Raw genomic sequence first — 15,553 nt, 5'->3', positions numbered from 1 at the left:
GCTACTCAAATATTTTTAAGAAATAGCTGCTATTTAATGAAGATAGCTAAGCATTAATGTTTATTTTAACACTAGTAAATGTATTTAGTTTGTTAAAACTTCTTGCCCAAACATGCTGTAAATATATGCTAGTTAAAGTGATTTGCAGTCTAGTATAAATATGTTTTTTTTGAAAAGGTTATGTCTTGTCCCTGAACTACACATACCCTTAACCTGACAGCCATGTTGTGCAGCATGACACATGTAAACTGCACTGTCTTTATGGCATTGTAGTTTGAGGCTGATGAGACAAGAAGGTAAGATGCTGGTTAGTGGCCTCAGGACTGCTAGATTTAAATGCTGTAATATAGACATATAGTGGGGCAAGAATTGCTGCCACATATTCTCATTTGTAGTTCTGAAGTATTCAGACTGCAGAATCTTGTTTACCTTGAGCATAGTAGAAACAAAGCTTGTTTTTTTGCATATATAGCCAGGAAATAATGCTCTTTGTTTATGAAAAAGTAACTAAATAATCTTGTGCTAACATAAAGTAATCGTAATGTACTTCTAGATTATAACACAAATGCTACCACATTATGCAACAGTACTTAAAAGTTTGCTAAAAATGTTTATTTTCTCTTTTTTCTCCAGACACTGCGTGCTGCTGGGAAAACATACATGATATTTTTTGTTTTGGTAATTTTCTTGGGTTCTTTCTACCTGATTAACTTGATCCTGGCTGTGGTTGCCATGGCTTATGAAGAACAGAATCAAGCAACCATGGAAGAAGCAGAACAGAAAGAAGCAGAATTTCAGCAAATGCTGGAACAGCTGAAAAAGCAACAGGAAGAAGCTCAGGTATCCCTATGAAGTAAAATTCCTTCCTCCATTCATGATTGCAATCAGACGCTTTATGTCCACATATAACAATGCTTTTACTCCCTACTTCTAACAATTACCTCCTACTGCATAAATTCCTGAATTTTGCAAACGATCTTTAATGTTTCCTCTTGCCCTTTTCTGATGGCTTGAGTAAACCTATTAATTTGTGAAAAAAATTATAACCAATAAGCTGAAGTACTGGATTTTTAAATTGGATGTGGAAATTAACTTTTTACTAAGTTTGTTGAAAATAAAAAAAAAACAAAAAAATATCTCAGGAACTCTTGTTTAAGTAGCAAAACCAAAGATATTGTAGGTGCTGTGGGAGAAAAACTTATCTTCAGCAACATTTGGCTTTTTTTACTCCTTCTCCATCTCTCACAGCAGAACTCCCATTGTGTTCCAGTTTTAAAGAAAACTGGAAAAAGGAGAGAAAATGGACAAAATGCTTCTGTGGTACATATGTTACAATTGTATACTGCTTTGAAATTCCTTTTCCTTTTTTGAAGACTCTGAAATCTTTAATACCATAATTGATAACATCTGGTTGCCATGCGGCCACATAGAGCATGTAAGTGCATGACTAAAGCCAGCAACAGGGTTTTTTGGTTTGGTCATTCAGTTGGTTTGGGGGGTTTCTTCTCACAACCTGTAAATCAATGTTAATCATATGCTCAAAAATGTCTGAAATATCAACAGGTCACTAATAGCCTGCTGTTTAATTCAACTCTCTGATTATGATTTGCAAAACTGAGATAAACAATGTCACGTGAGATCTTTAATAATTTAGAGAGAATTAAAAATCTAGCAAAACTGTAAAAAAAATTTTGTTCCCTGTTAACAGGGATCGTTGCTGTTCTTTGAGCCTCAATTCCTTACTGCTGTATAGTATTCCAGATGAAAAATTCATTGCAACATATTGCTTCATTCTAAACCAGATACTTGTTAATTTAGTCCTCTGACAGCACAATTTTCCCTTGGGTAAACTCCTGCTTTATGGAGCAGTGGCAAATTATGGTTCCTGTGGTACTTCACATATTATACTTCTTATAATATGCTGGGTACTATGAAGTGGGATCAGTTCTTTTATTTCATAGTCATTATTTTTTGAATGAATGGCAATAAATTTAAAATAGTGAGTGGTGTGTGTTTGTACAAATGTAAATTGCACATGTGCTTGTACACACAGGCAGCAGCAGCTGCAGCAGCTGACTCAAGAGATTATAGTGGAGCAGGTGGAATAGGTGGATTCTCCGAAAGTTCGTCTGAGGCATCAAAACTGAGCTCTAAGAGTGCCAAAGAGAGAAGGAATAGAAGAAAGAAAAAAAAGCAAAAAGAGCAGTCTGAAGGGGAGGAGAAGGATGGGGAAGAATTTCACAAATCTGAATCAGAGGACAGCATCAAAAGGAAAGGTTTCCGATTTTCCATTGAGGGAAATAGGTTGACATATGAAAAGAGATTCTCTTCTCCACACCAGGTAACATAGTGTTATTACTTCTTGAACACTTTTTTTTGTGTACTTACCATGTAAACTAAGTCCTATAAAGTAGTTTGGTCAATTTTCAAGACACCACAGATTCTTTATTATCTTAAATCAAAGTATACGGCCATGCTAATACTTACAGCCAAAGATGAAACTAAAGGAATTTGAGAGATTTGGTATTTTATTCTGAATTTTTGTGAAAAATCAATAGAATGTGTGTTAATAAAACTTAGCTGTATTTCAAGTTTTAATGAAAATGGACCTATCTCCCTATTGAGGTGGATGTTATTCAGCATGATTAGTGGCTTCAAAAATTGATGCACACAGACAAAGTTATTTCATGTTTTAAATCAGAAAAGTACTAAGTTTAGGTTACAAAAAACCCAGTAGAAATTGCATAAATGTTCATGTGAAGTTAAAAAAATTAATTGATGTGAGGCCATTAATTGTGTTATCTTGAAGAAGGCAGAAATATCTGTGGCAATGTGTCCTTGCATGTGTTCTCTTACATTGCAACACCAGTGACTCAGAGTGCCATCTGCATCTCCCATCCAGACATTTCATTTGATAGTTTTATTATCCCTTCGACAGCTCCTCTTCATTTGCCCACCTCCAGCTCTCCCCTCAGCACTTGAAATCCAGATCTGAAACCCCCTGTGTCCTTTTTCTTCCCCTTTGTGTGTCTCAATATGCTTCCTTTTATCCCTACCTTCTCTATTCTCCCTGTTCTTCATGACTTGCTTCCTTCCCTTTTAATCCTTTTCTATTAGTGTCTCTGAAAAGCCTGTTTCATCCCTAAATAGATCATGGTCATCCATGTTCTCTTCATGTACCATTTTCTCCAGCTCCCATTCTCAAAGAAGCTCGGACCTCTTCATCCAATATTTTCTTCTGGTCTTCCTTAGACCAGACTGTGGTGGGTGTATAATGTTTCTAGCTTCCTATTTCTGCCCAGTTAACCCTCCTTTCTAACATATTTCCTTTTTTAATAATACTTCATCCTTCCCCACACAGGGACACCCTTGTTCTACCACCATTTTATGTTTTTAATTGTCTAACTCATCCCCATAAGACTTCATTGCTGAATTTAGTTCATGATTCATTCCATTCCTTATAAAAATTCTCACACATATATCCATCAACTTCATGTTAAAGACCCATCTGATCCTTTGGGTGCATACTCTTGTTTGTGTCTTCATTCAAATTGCACCCTTACTCAATTGCAGCTCAACTCATCACATCTTCTAAGAAGTGAAGCATTCCCCATACAGCTTGCTTCTCTTACCTTTTCATCTCCAAGTCCATGTGCAGATGTTTACTATGACACTCTAGCAATCCCCTCTTCTCTGGTTTTCCAGCCCTAGTTCCTTTCACTCTGGATTTGAGCCACTAAACAGAAACTCCAGTCACCAGTTTTTAATAACATTTTTTTAGACAAAATTCAGGTTTTTATCTCATCTTTGACATTTTCCTTGACATTTCACTTGCCTTCAATATAACTGACCATTATGTTCTTCTTGAAAACCTTATTCTTCCTAACATTCATGATTTCATCTCCCAGTTCTCCTGGTTTAGCGTTTCTTTAGAATTTTAGAAGACCCTGTTACCCTTTGACAGCTTTCTAAGAGGTTTCCAAAAGGCCTTTTGCTAGATCCCTGTCTCTCTCCTTTCTATTTTTATTTTTTTAAAAACCTCTACTCCGGACCCACAGCTGTGAATTGTTTTTAGCTTGGACTTCTTTTTGAGCCCCAGTTGCTGCTGTATTCATCAAGAATGTTGTTGCAAAGAGCACTAACCCATGTCATTGCTTTTACCTAATCTGCTTGTAAACTTACCTACCTAAAGGTATATTTTTAATACCATAAAACATATTGTGCCTAAAGTTCTTTCCAACCCACCTTGTCTACTTACAGTAAACAAGTAAAGCCCCAGCTTTGACTGACCCATGCCAGCATCCTTAGCCTCCTGTTAAGTTTTCAAACTAGTTTCTTTGAGCTTTTTATGATATGCTGCCCCTCATGGTTGGAAGAAGCTCCCATGAATTTCCACAGAACACTTCATTGCTTTCTTCAAATCCCTCTTTAAAACTCTCTTTTACCATGCTGCCTACAGAAAGCTTGACAGGGAAGTGACCTCAGGTGAGCTAAGACCGCTGTTTCTCACACCATCAATTTTGCCTCATTGTATTCCCTCGCTTTTGTATCCATTTGTTGTGTTACATTTAGATGATAAGTTGTTCCCAGAGCACCTTTCTGTTCTGCATTATGCAGTGACTAGAACAATGGGGATCAGGTCCATAAAGATAAGTTGCAGAAGAGAAACAAAGATGCTGCTTTGTTATATATCATCTCTGCTGTCCATAGAGGTCTTGGGTGAAATTAGGTGGTAATGCTAATCAATCAAGACAAAAGAATCACTGCTATTAATTAATAGCATGTATACTTATTTGCAAGATCAGAGCACTATTTTTACTCTGATCCTGAAAATATCTTCTCATAGCAGAATATTTCTCCCCATGAAGAATTTGGTGAAGATTATTGAGGTTGTTTATACAAAATTAGAGGTATATCTTTGCATATTCAAGATAGCTAAGGCTTTAAAAAAAAAGAAATAAAAAACTTACTGTAACTGACTTCACTAGTATCTGAAAAAATACTCATATTTTTAAACTAGGTAGTATTTGGGAGCAACCTATGTGTGCAGACCAAGTCGCAGGAAATTTATCTAAAACCTTACTTACCCAGCCTGTCAGACCTGGAGTAAATAGTGTCTAGATGTGCTTATTCAGTTTATCATCAGCTGATAATGAAACAGGCAGAATGGCAGATGAAACAATTCTGTCAAGCAGTTTCTTTTCCTCTTATTAAACCAATTGATTTCATAAACCCAAAGTAGTAAAATAACCAGTCTTTGTCTGTCACTTATGTGGTCTTTGTTTACAATGCAAAACAGAGTGTATGGGGGGTGGGGGGCTGTTTACCAGCTCATTTCTTTGTAGATGATCTTACCCTTTAAGACATACTAACACTGTGTTTTTTCCCTTATATGAAAAAAATACATTTTAAAGATTTTCATCTGATAATCATTTTTTTTATTTGCCTGCAGTCCTTGCTGAGCATTCGTGGCTCCCTGTTTTCCCCAAGACGCAATAGCAGAACAAGTCTTTTCAGCTTCAGAGGTCGAGCAAAAGATGTAGGATCAGAGAATGACTTTGCTGATGATGAGCACAGCACTTTTGAAGACAATGAGAGCAGAAGAGATTCTCTCTTTGTTCCTCATAGACACGGTGAACGACGCAACAGTAACATTAGTCAGGCCAGTAGGTCTTCCAGGATAGTACCTGCGCTTCCAGCAAACGGGAAGATGCACAGCACTGTGGATTGCAATGGAGTCGTTTCATTAGTCGGTGGGCCGCCAGCTCTGATGTCACCTACTGGACAGCTTCTGCCAGAGGTGATGATTGATAAAGCAGCCACTGCTAGCAATGTAAGGAAGTCTGCAATAGCTCAGGCATGATGTCCTCTCCCTGTATGATCAGCTACTTGTTTGTACAAAACCAAGTTACTCGGGAATTTTTTCCTTTCTGGCCAAGCTGTGAATAATGCTCCTTTCATATATTCCAGTTATAAGCTAAAGGAGAAATCAAAAATACATGTTAATTTCTGTGAATTAATAGAATAATATAGTAAACCATTGAATAGATTTATTATGTGTAGTCTTATACCCACTGAATTATTATGCTAACTGAAGACTTAACTGGAAGATTCTGTATTCGTATATCAGACAGGATATCAAAATGGAAAAACATTATATATTACTTGTATTTATTTACTGGAATGTATTAAATGAGTGTTTCACTTAACACTGACCATATATGAAAATTTTTGTATAACACGGATAGTACAGCTTATGTGGTTTGTGATACTGTTTCTGTCCCACAGTTCATATTTCCAGGTTGTGATTTGTTTGGTTTTTTTTGAGATGCCAACATTATTAAATATTTTCCTTTTATTTTGTTTGAAAACGTGTGCTAGTAAATTGATAATTTATTCTAAATTGTTATCTTAAGAAAATGCACTTACTTTTTATGCCTTTATTCCTAGCTGCATGGGCTTGTGGGCTTTGCATTTTCATGTTTAGAAACAGAGATCACTGCCTAAGTTGAAAGGTCATGGCAGAGCTCATTGACAAGCATTGTGGAACTTTGTATAGTCTAAGGGCTGTTTATAGTCTAAAATACTTTTTAGCGTCTCAGCCCTGTTTCAGCAAAATACTTAAATACGTATTTTTAAATACAAGAGCAGTCCTACTGATGTATTTGGCTATTTGTTATATACAAAGTTAAGCATACATATTGCAAAACTGTAAATGGAGTGTGATGCAGAGTGGTTTAGACCATTATACTTTTATAATAATTTAGTGTTATTCTTACGAAATGAACAATCAATAGTCTATTTTATCAGTCTATTTTACTTTCAGGGCACTACTACAGAAACTGACATAAGAAAGAGACGGTCGAGTTCTTACCATGTTCCCATGGACTACCTGACAGATCCTAGTGCAAGGCAAAGAGCAATGAGTATAGCCAGCATGCTCACAAACACAATGGAAGGTATGCTACACCATTTTTTTTAATGACAGTGCCATAAAGTGTTACTAAAAGTATGGTACATTAAGTAGTAGTTGTGGTTTAAGGTGGCTATTTCAGCCTGAAGGGTACGGGCAAGTTGACATTTTCAGATAGAGGTAGTATTTTATTTTATTTTTTTTTAAAGGACTGATATATTTGGAAAAGCAGTCACACTTTCAGTATGCTAATAGGTTTGAGGTAAAAGCAGGGAACTTCCAAGGTAACTGCAAGCAGAAAAATATTGATCAATGCAGTCTTTCCCTACAGAAGTTATGGTTTGGGGTAAAAGCTCTTTTTAAATTACTAAAATGCCAATACTTCTTGCAGCAGAAAAATAACAATCTCCATCTAACAACTCACAAGACATGCTATTTCACAAAGGAAGGATCGTGTTGTGCTTTCTTTAAGGCAAAGAATCTGAATCATGGAATTAAGCAACTGCTTCTAATAAAGGGCAAAATATTACTTTGAGGCTTAAAGGACAATACCCAAATTAATAAATTGGAAGGTAAAAATGAGCATTTTTCCACTTGTGGACCATATTGCTGTCTAAATAGTTTTCAGATTTCAGGCTTGTTCTAAATGTTTATCTTTCATGAGGAAAAATTTAAATATTTAATTAATTCTGTGTACAGAATTATAGAATGGTTTGGGTTGGAAATGACATTAAAGGTCATCTAGTTCCAACCCCCTTGCCATGAAGAGGGACACCTCCCACTAGACCAGATTGCTCAAGCCCCATGCTGTAGACCCCAGAGCTGAACACACTGTTCCAGGTGGAGTCTCAGGAGAGAAGAGTGGGAGAATACCTTCCTTAGTCCTGCTGGCCACGGTTATTTTGATGAAGCCTAGGATGAGATTGGCTTTCTGGGCTGTGAGCAAGCATTGCTGGCTCAAATGCAGTATTTCATCTACCAAGTCTTTCTCTGCAGGATGCTTTCAATCCATTCATTTGACAGCCTCTCTGCCAGATTTCTAGGACAAATTTCTATTTTGCATCCTTTGTAGGGTTTGCTAGTGAATGGTTATTTTATCTATTGAATATTTAGAGTTCTTTTTACATAAAATTTAAACCATATTTGGATTATATTTAATTGTGATTTCTTTTGATGACAGTAGCCTTGATTTCAAAAGGTCCATAGTATTGACACAGTTTATCAATAGTATATTGGAAAACAGCATTTAAGCCTCAAGGAAATACACAGGTGATTCTGAAGTGGAAAGATATGTTTCAAATGTTAAGAGATGTTTCAAATGTTCTTTTCTGTTTTCTCTCTAGAACTGGAAGAATCCAGACAGAAATGCCCACCATGTTGGTATAAATTTGCTAACACTTGCTTGATTTGGGACTGCTGTACTCCTTGGCTGAAAGTCAAACATATTGTAAATTTGATTGTGATGGACCCATTTGTTGATTTGGCCATTACTATCTGCATTGTCCTAAACACCCTGTTCATGGCCATGGAGCACTATCCAATGACGGAACAGTTTAGTGGTGTACTTTCAGTTGGAAACCTTGTAAGTCTTTCATAAGGTAACATGTATGTCAAATGCATTTTGAAAGAAAATATTGATTAGATAGGTATAGGCTTGGTACGGTCAAATTTAAATTTAAGCTGTACTGAGTCCCTCATTGTTGAAATTTGTGGATTTTTGTTGCTCTTGCTTTATGGAGACAAAGTAATATTTGTTGAGTCAATGTGCATTTGGATTTTTTAAAACTTTAGGAATTTATCTAATATTTTTCTTAGTATACATACTTACAAATCATAACAACTTTCAGTTCTATTCTCAGACCTGTTTCAATCCTAACTAGCACCTCCTGAAGTTCTAGGTATTCAGGGAATAGTAGAGGAGAAAGATCCAGTAAACATGGCAGATGTGGAATGGTGAAATGGCACGACTGTGCCTTCTGCAGGTCATCCTGAAGCAGAATAGTTCTGCTCAACTTTCAGTATAGTTCTTTTTCATAATAAAATACTTGTTCCTCTCAAGAAGAAAAAAGATATCCCAAGAGCAAATATGAGGTCTAAGGAAGAAAAACTGAGCATTAAAATCAGAAGAGATTCTAAGTATTTGTGCATGTATATTAGCAGGCTAGATAAAAAAAACCCTTCTTCCCACTTACGATTTCTTCTTTGGAAACTAAATATTGTGATGCATATGTAAACTTTAAATCTGAATTTGATTCTTAACCCCAGTGTGTGACAATATAGAAACTGTATTAAGTTTTATGCTGGATTGCTTGCTAAAGATATAACTTAGCAAAAGTTGGTAATGTTAGTATTAATTTTTTAGTATGTTCTCATTTAACTGGAATAAGAAACTGCATTTTACTTTCAGGTGTTTACTGGAATTTTCACAGCAGAAATGTTTCTCAAGATAATTGCCATGGATCCTTATTATTATTTCCAAGAGGGCTGGAATATTTTTGATGGTTTTATTGTGAGTCTTAGTTTAATGGAGCTTGGCCTTGCAAATGTAGAAGGATTATCTGTCCTTCGATCATTCCGATTGGTAAATATACTAAATAAAATAAATTTCTATGTTATATTTTTGTATTTGTCTTTGTATGTTGTGCATTTTTCATTTGTACATGATTAATTTGGCTAAGATAGATCTTTTCTTAAGAACTGAGAAAAAATACTAAATTGTGTACCCACTAAATGGCATGCATCTATTATGTCAATTTTGCTTTATGCATTATCTTTATAACATCTATTTCTTCTTCAAGGCAATGTCAGCATCAGTTCTGCTCTTGCAGTGATTGTGCTTCAAGGATTAACTTTTTCAGAAGTAGTGTGTCTTAGTCTTTTTCTCCCTAGTCGAGGGAATAAAAAATGTAAGATCCACAGACCCTCACTACCTGAGGTAGTAATCTGTAAATAATGGATTAGTTAATAAAGTTTATTGATGGCTTTAACTGATAAACTTCCATTACCAGTTTGCTTGCAGGGTTAGTTTTATAAGCAAGTAGTAAGATTTTTCTTTCTATAGGGATTTTTCATTGCTACCAGCCTCCCCCTGACCATCCTCTACAAGAGCACATCTACTGTCTAACAGCTTTTCTGCTTGCAAGTCCCTACAGTATATCGCTCTGTTATTAAATATCTCTGTTGTGAATAGGAACTATAAAAACCTTGGTCTTGCTGAAGACCAGGCTACTATGCAAATTGATTTTCAAATTGTCTTCTTGGAAGACCTTCACAGAGATATGAAACTAGAGTTCCAAATCATCAGGCTCAACTTTGATCTTAAATTAAAAAAAAACAAAACAACTTTAAATAAAAGTTAAACTTCTTTTAAGAAAAGAAGGTGTTTAAATTTGTCTGTTTGCTGATTCTCTATATAGCATTATATTGTAATTTGCCTAAAGTCTAATAACTGTCTGAACTGATTGTTCTCTCAGTGACAGAATTCTGTTTTTAACTTTGCATCTGTGTATTTCATAAATCTCACCCCATGAAAAAATAGGTTTAGATTCTGTCTAGTGTTGTCCTCTTTCAATTGTCTGAAACACTTGCTCAGTCTTTCAAAGTAATTTCTTTTTTATTTGCCTTTTTCAAATTGTACCTAAATGTAACACTCTTCTTTGTCTGTTTTTATCAGTCTTGTATGACAAACTGTGAGATACATTATGCTTCTTATAAATAACAGAAAAGGTATTGTTAAAGATACTTTCAAGTAACTTGAATGCCTGTCATTAACAACTCTAGCTTCCTTCTCTTTCTAGGAAAGCCACTTCTTCAATCTCTCATCCAGTTAAGAAGAAAGATATCTGGATGTGTCTATACACTTAACAATCCTGTTAAATTGATCACGTTTCAAATGTGCTGGTTTATTTTTAATAATAATCTCTTAGAATTTACTATAGGAGGAAGACTGTTTTGTACAACTTATTTATAAATATCTAAAGTCACCAGAAGAAGGAAAGTCTGAACTGGAGATAGTGTGATAATTGAAATAAGCACAGAGGCAGTATTTTTGGCTTCTTATGACTTGAATCAGGACTTGAGACTTCTGATATCTAGTATTGTACAAAGAACTGGAGACATGAATTTTGTAACTTAAGTTTCTAAAGGCTACATGAGCCATGATTTAGACACAGGGTAACTGCAATATGAAATATATAGCAGTAATTTCATTGCAATTAGTAACACAAATAACTATACTATTCTTCTGTTTTGCAGCTTCGAGTTTTCAAACTGGCAAAATCTTGGCCAACACTAAATATGCTGATTAAGATTATTGGCAACTCAGTGGGGGCTTTGGGCAATCTGACCCTGGTTCTGGCCATCATTGTGTTCATTTTCGCTGTGGTTGGGATGCAGCTGTTTGGAAAAAGCTACAAGGAATGTGTCTGCAAGATCTCCAGTGACTGTGAACTTCCACGCTGGCACATGCATGACTTTTTCCACTCTTTCCTGATTGTGTTCCGAGTGCTGTGTGGAGAATGGATAGAAACAATGTGGGACTGCATGGAGGTTGCAGGCCAAACCATGTGCCTTACAGTCTTCATGATGGTCATGGTGATTGGAAACCTGGTGGTATGTAATCAGGGGGGAATTTTAAAAATTATTAGAACACATTTCCTATTTTTAATGATATAGAAATCAGAGATGAGGACTGGAGAAGCACTTTAGGGGAGATCAGGTAATTAATTTGCCCTTTCTCTAACCCAGGTTAACAGGTTTTTTGTCTACCTTTTCTTTTAAATCTTTAATAAATTTATAACCTCTTTATTAAGACTAGTGTTAAATTAATTTTAGAGTTAAAAATACCTTTTGTAGCCTATTAAGCTGGTCTCAACTGTGTTGGAAGACAGTAACTGTTCATGACACCTTTTATACCCCTTAAAGGCTTGCTGTTTCTACTTTTTTCTTTTCTTTCTGAAAAAAATAAGTCTTAATCTTGTTTTTTTAAGCTTTTAAAATCACAGTTTATGATTTCCAGACTACTTTTCCCTTTTGCTTCTTGGCCCTGAGTTCTTCCCAGACATCATTTTGGGATAATGTGGAATAATTATGTGGCTTGTTAGACTTCCATGTCTGACACTCCACATTCCTTATGATACATCTCCAGTTGATAAGCAGAATTTCTGTACCCCCTGATGCAGCCTATATGCCCTTTTCTGCAGTGCTTCTACCTTGCAAGTTTTCACACCTTCTGTGCATGTACTTTTCATTTTCCATAAGCAGCTTTCCCACAGTGGTACTGCAGAATTAAATGTCATACTGATTTTGAATCACTTCACCAATTTACCATGGATATGCCTAATTGTAGTTTTTGTTGAGTGACAGCATCCATTCTCTTTTTGCTATCATCCACAAATTTTATAAATATGTATAGCCACAGGCTTAGCTACCAAGTTGAAACTGGGCTAAAATACTTCTAAAATATTCTGCAGGTTCAAACAGGAAGACTTGACAAATGTAATTTAAGTATTATTTTTAATCAGTTTTGCCCATAGTCTGTCATAATTACATGTAGTCCAGTTCACTCTTGTGTGTTTGTAAAATGCTGTGCAAGAAAATATGAAATGGTTTCCTAAAATGAATGTGTATGAGATCTATGGACTCTGTCTCAGGTAGCTTTCCTGCCCCAAACAAAAATAGATTGATATATTCTTGGCAAATATAAGATTATTATAATCTGAATTAGAGACACTGAAACTAGCCTGTTGAACTGTAGAAGACCACAGTCTGCTTGCATTCCCCTTACCTGTGACAATAACAGTGGATGTAGCTTGCATAAGTTTCCACATCATATTATATCCTGCCTCCTTATGTCATTCTCCATTTTGAGAAGCAGACCTGCACTACTTCCAGTTGGGGAGGAGAGAGTCAAGGAACAGCTCAGATATTTCACCTACATTAGTCAAGTTAAACAAGCTAAAAATGTTTTTGGCAAGCTATAATAAAATATGGGGGAGAGGGATTATGGACTGGAAAGAACATCAGGAAGGTGGGTTGAAATGAAGTTCTAGCTCTGAAATAAAAATTATGTCATATTGAACAACCCATAATGTAATTATTTTTGACTTAAAAATACGAGATCCATTATATTTTCTCCTTGCTGTCTTTTAGGTACTCAACCTCTTTTTGGCCTTGTTGCTGAGCTCGTTCAGTTCAGACAACCTTGCTGCTACAGATGATGATAATGAAATGAACAATCTACAGATTGCTGTGGCAAGGATTCAGAAAGGCATAGATTACATGAAGAGAAAAATGCATGAATTCATCCAAAAAGCTTTTGTTAGAAAGCAGAAAGTTTTAGATGAAATCAAACCTCTCGAAGACCTCAACAACAAGAAAGACAGCTGTATTTCCAACCACACAATAGTAGATATAGGTAAAAACCTTGCCTATCTTAAAGAAGGCAACGGAACTACCAGTGGTATAGGCAGCAGCGTGGAAAAATATGTTGTTGATGAAAGTGATTACATGTCATTCATAAACAACCCAAGTCTCACTGTGACAGTTCCAATTGCTGTTGGGGAATCAGATTTTGAAAATTTAAATACAGAGGAGTTCAGCAGCGAGTCAGACTTGGAAGAAAGCAAAGAGGTAAGATTAATTCTAGATTTAAAATATTCTGATGCTTTTCTTTTTTCCCTAAGGTTACTGGTGTCAAATTCTACTGGTGTCTATTTAATTCCAATATATAATAATATGTACATGTTGTATATAATAGTAACGTACACAAACTCATAATGGTATTTAAGGTCAACTGGCATAACGCTGTGGGTTTTGACTGAGATGGCATTTCCATTGCATTTACAGTAACAACCAAGATACATAGGGCAATGTTTTAGAAAATTAATACCTTTTTCTGTTTTATTTAATTAAATCAAAATGAACCAATTTAATAGCTGTGGATACCAAAAGTCATACAAAATGTGTGGGCATTGTGCAAGTTTCTCCATGATTATTTCATCCGTGCAGATTTTTTACTCTCCTGTTTACTTTTTGGAGTACCTCCTGTCAAATTAACAGTTCACTGTGATGCTTTACACCTATTTGATATGGTAACTACATCATCACTACATTTGAATACTGGTCCATCACCACTATGCAATAAGCACTGAAGAAGTGAAGTAATGGCCTTATAGTTAAAAAATTATTAACCTTTATATATCAGTATCAGATAATTTCATATGGCTACCCATTGTCATTTTTAAAGCTTTAAGATATTTGAATGTTACCTACTATGACTGTAATAAAATGTATGTCTTTCTGGCACGAGGTGGTGCCAAATGGACAAATCTGAGCTAGCACTTAGTGAATGCCAAAGGTTTAATGACTACCTTAACCCAATGCTCTGTCCTGCACAGCTCTGTATGGTGGGGGCTTACCACTTCAAATGGAGTAAGTCTATGCTATGCTTAGTACCAATGCCAGTTCATTCAGCATTACTGCATCCTGCAATGTAGAAAAAACACACACAAAGTTTTTTCTAAGTCATTTCCTTATGCTTGAGTCTCGGGGTGGATGGGTAAGATTCTAGTAATTCTGATCTCAAGATGCTTATTTGTAGAGTCTGCATCACATATTTAGTAATTTTCTCTTATCAGAAACGTTGTTGTTCTGTTGAAAAAGGTTTCTTTTTTGCAGCTTGTTTATTAGTAGTATTTATCTTGCGCTTCTAAACCCTGATTTGGATGTAGAAAAAAAGCAAAATTTTTAGGTAAATTAACCTTTAATTTTTCTGTGTAGTCAAGAGGCTGATTACTTGGAAGTTCTTAGTCTGAATTAGTAGTTTGGTTGATTCTATCCTATTTCTGTGAATAGGACAAAAAAATGTATTTACCAGGCACCTTTAGACCACACAAGGCATTGTTCTGTCCTTCTATCCTTCTGCTGTTCCATTGTTCTATCATCCCATTGTTAACTGTTTCAAAACTTCCTCTTGCTCAAGGAGCAGCAAATTCCACTGCTAATCTGGTCGAATTCCTTCTTTCAGTGAGATCATCCATAATGATTTCATATAACACAGTTTATTTTTCTGTTTTTCTATAGTTTCTTGCTATAGGCCTGGTCTTTCTGGATTTGTTATTTTCCTGCTGATCATGTTCAAGTCCATCCATCACTTTCAGCTGTTCCCTGCTTAGCAACTAGTGATAGCCAGATGATATACTGACAGTTTCAAAATAAATTGTCTCAATCTCAAGTACAGTACTAGAAAACAATACTTTGGAATTCTTTATGACAAAATATTTATAGTTACCTTGGTGGAGTAAGAAATACCCATCTGTCACTCTGTATTTTCCTGCAAACTTAGTGGTTTTATCAGATTTAAGGGTGCTGTTAACCTAAATCTAGAATTTTTTCCTAAAGTATTCTAAATGCCTTGATTTGAAAGTGTGTAAAAGATACTGTTACTTTATTCTGTCCATGTGTTGTAACTGCCAATGAGCCTTCAGATGATACCACTGTATGAATGACACGAAAAGAAAATCTTCTGACATAGACGGAGTTTGAGACGTTAACTGTAAAGTGCCAGCATGATCAGATGATCAGAAGTATGGACTCAGGGAAACTTCTCTCTTCCCTTCTTATTTTGAGCCCCCATAACAA

The 15,553-nt window shown here is 35.6% G+C and overlaps 1 protein-coding gene across 1 annotated transcript in view; it reads left to right on the top strand.

Annotated features, from left to right (window-relative positions):
* SCN2A (sodium voltage-gated channel alpha subunit 2) overlaps positions 1–15,553 on the top strand; it is a 74,618-nt gene that overhangs the window by 34,979 nt on the left and 24,086 nt on the right. Inside the window, exons 10-17 of the mRNA XM_071747476.1 lie at positions 634–840; positions 2,054–2,341; positions 5,453–5,833; positions 6,827–6,959; positions 8,257–8,495; positions 9,321–9,494; positions 11,168–11,524; positions 13,064–13,543. Of these exons, the coding sequence (XP_071603577.1) occupies positions 634–840; positions 2,054–2,341; positions 5,453–5,833; positions 6,827–6,959; positions 8,257–8,495; positions 9,321–9,494; positions 11,168–11,524; positions 13,064–13,543 (2,259 nt within the window). The remainder of the gene's footprint in view (positions 1–633; positions 841–2,053; positions 2,342–5,452; positions 5,834–6,826; positions 6,960–8,256; positions 8,496–9,320; positions 9,495–11,167; positions 11,525–13,063; positions 13,544–15,553) is intronic.

This window comes from Heliangelus exortis, chromosome 6 (assembly GCF_036169615.1).
Source record: "Heliangelus exortis chromosome 6, bHelExo1.hap1, whole genome shotgun sequence".
In the NCBI taxonomy this organism is placed as follows: Eukaryota; Metazoa; Chordata; class Aves; order Apodiformes; family Trochilidae; genus Heliangelus; species Heliangelus exortis.
This window is presented reverse-complemented; position numbering and strand designations above follow the sequence as displayed.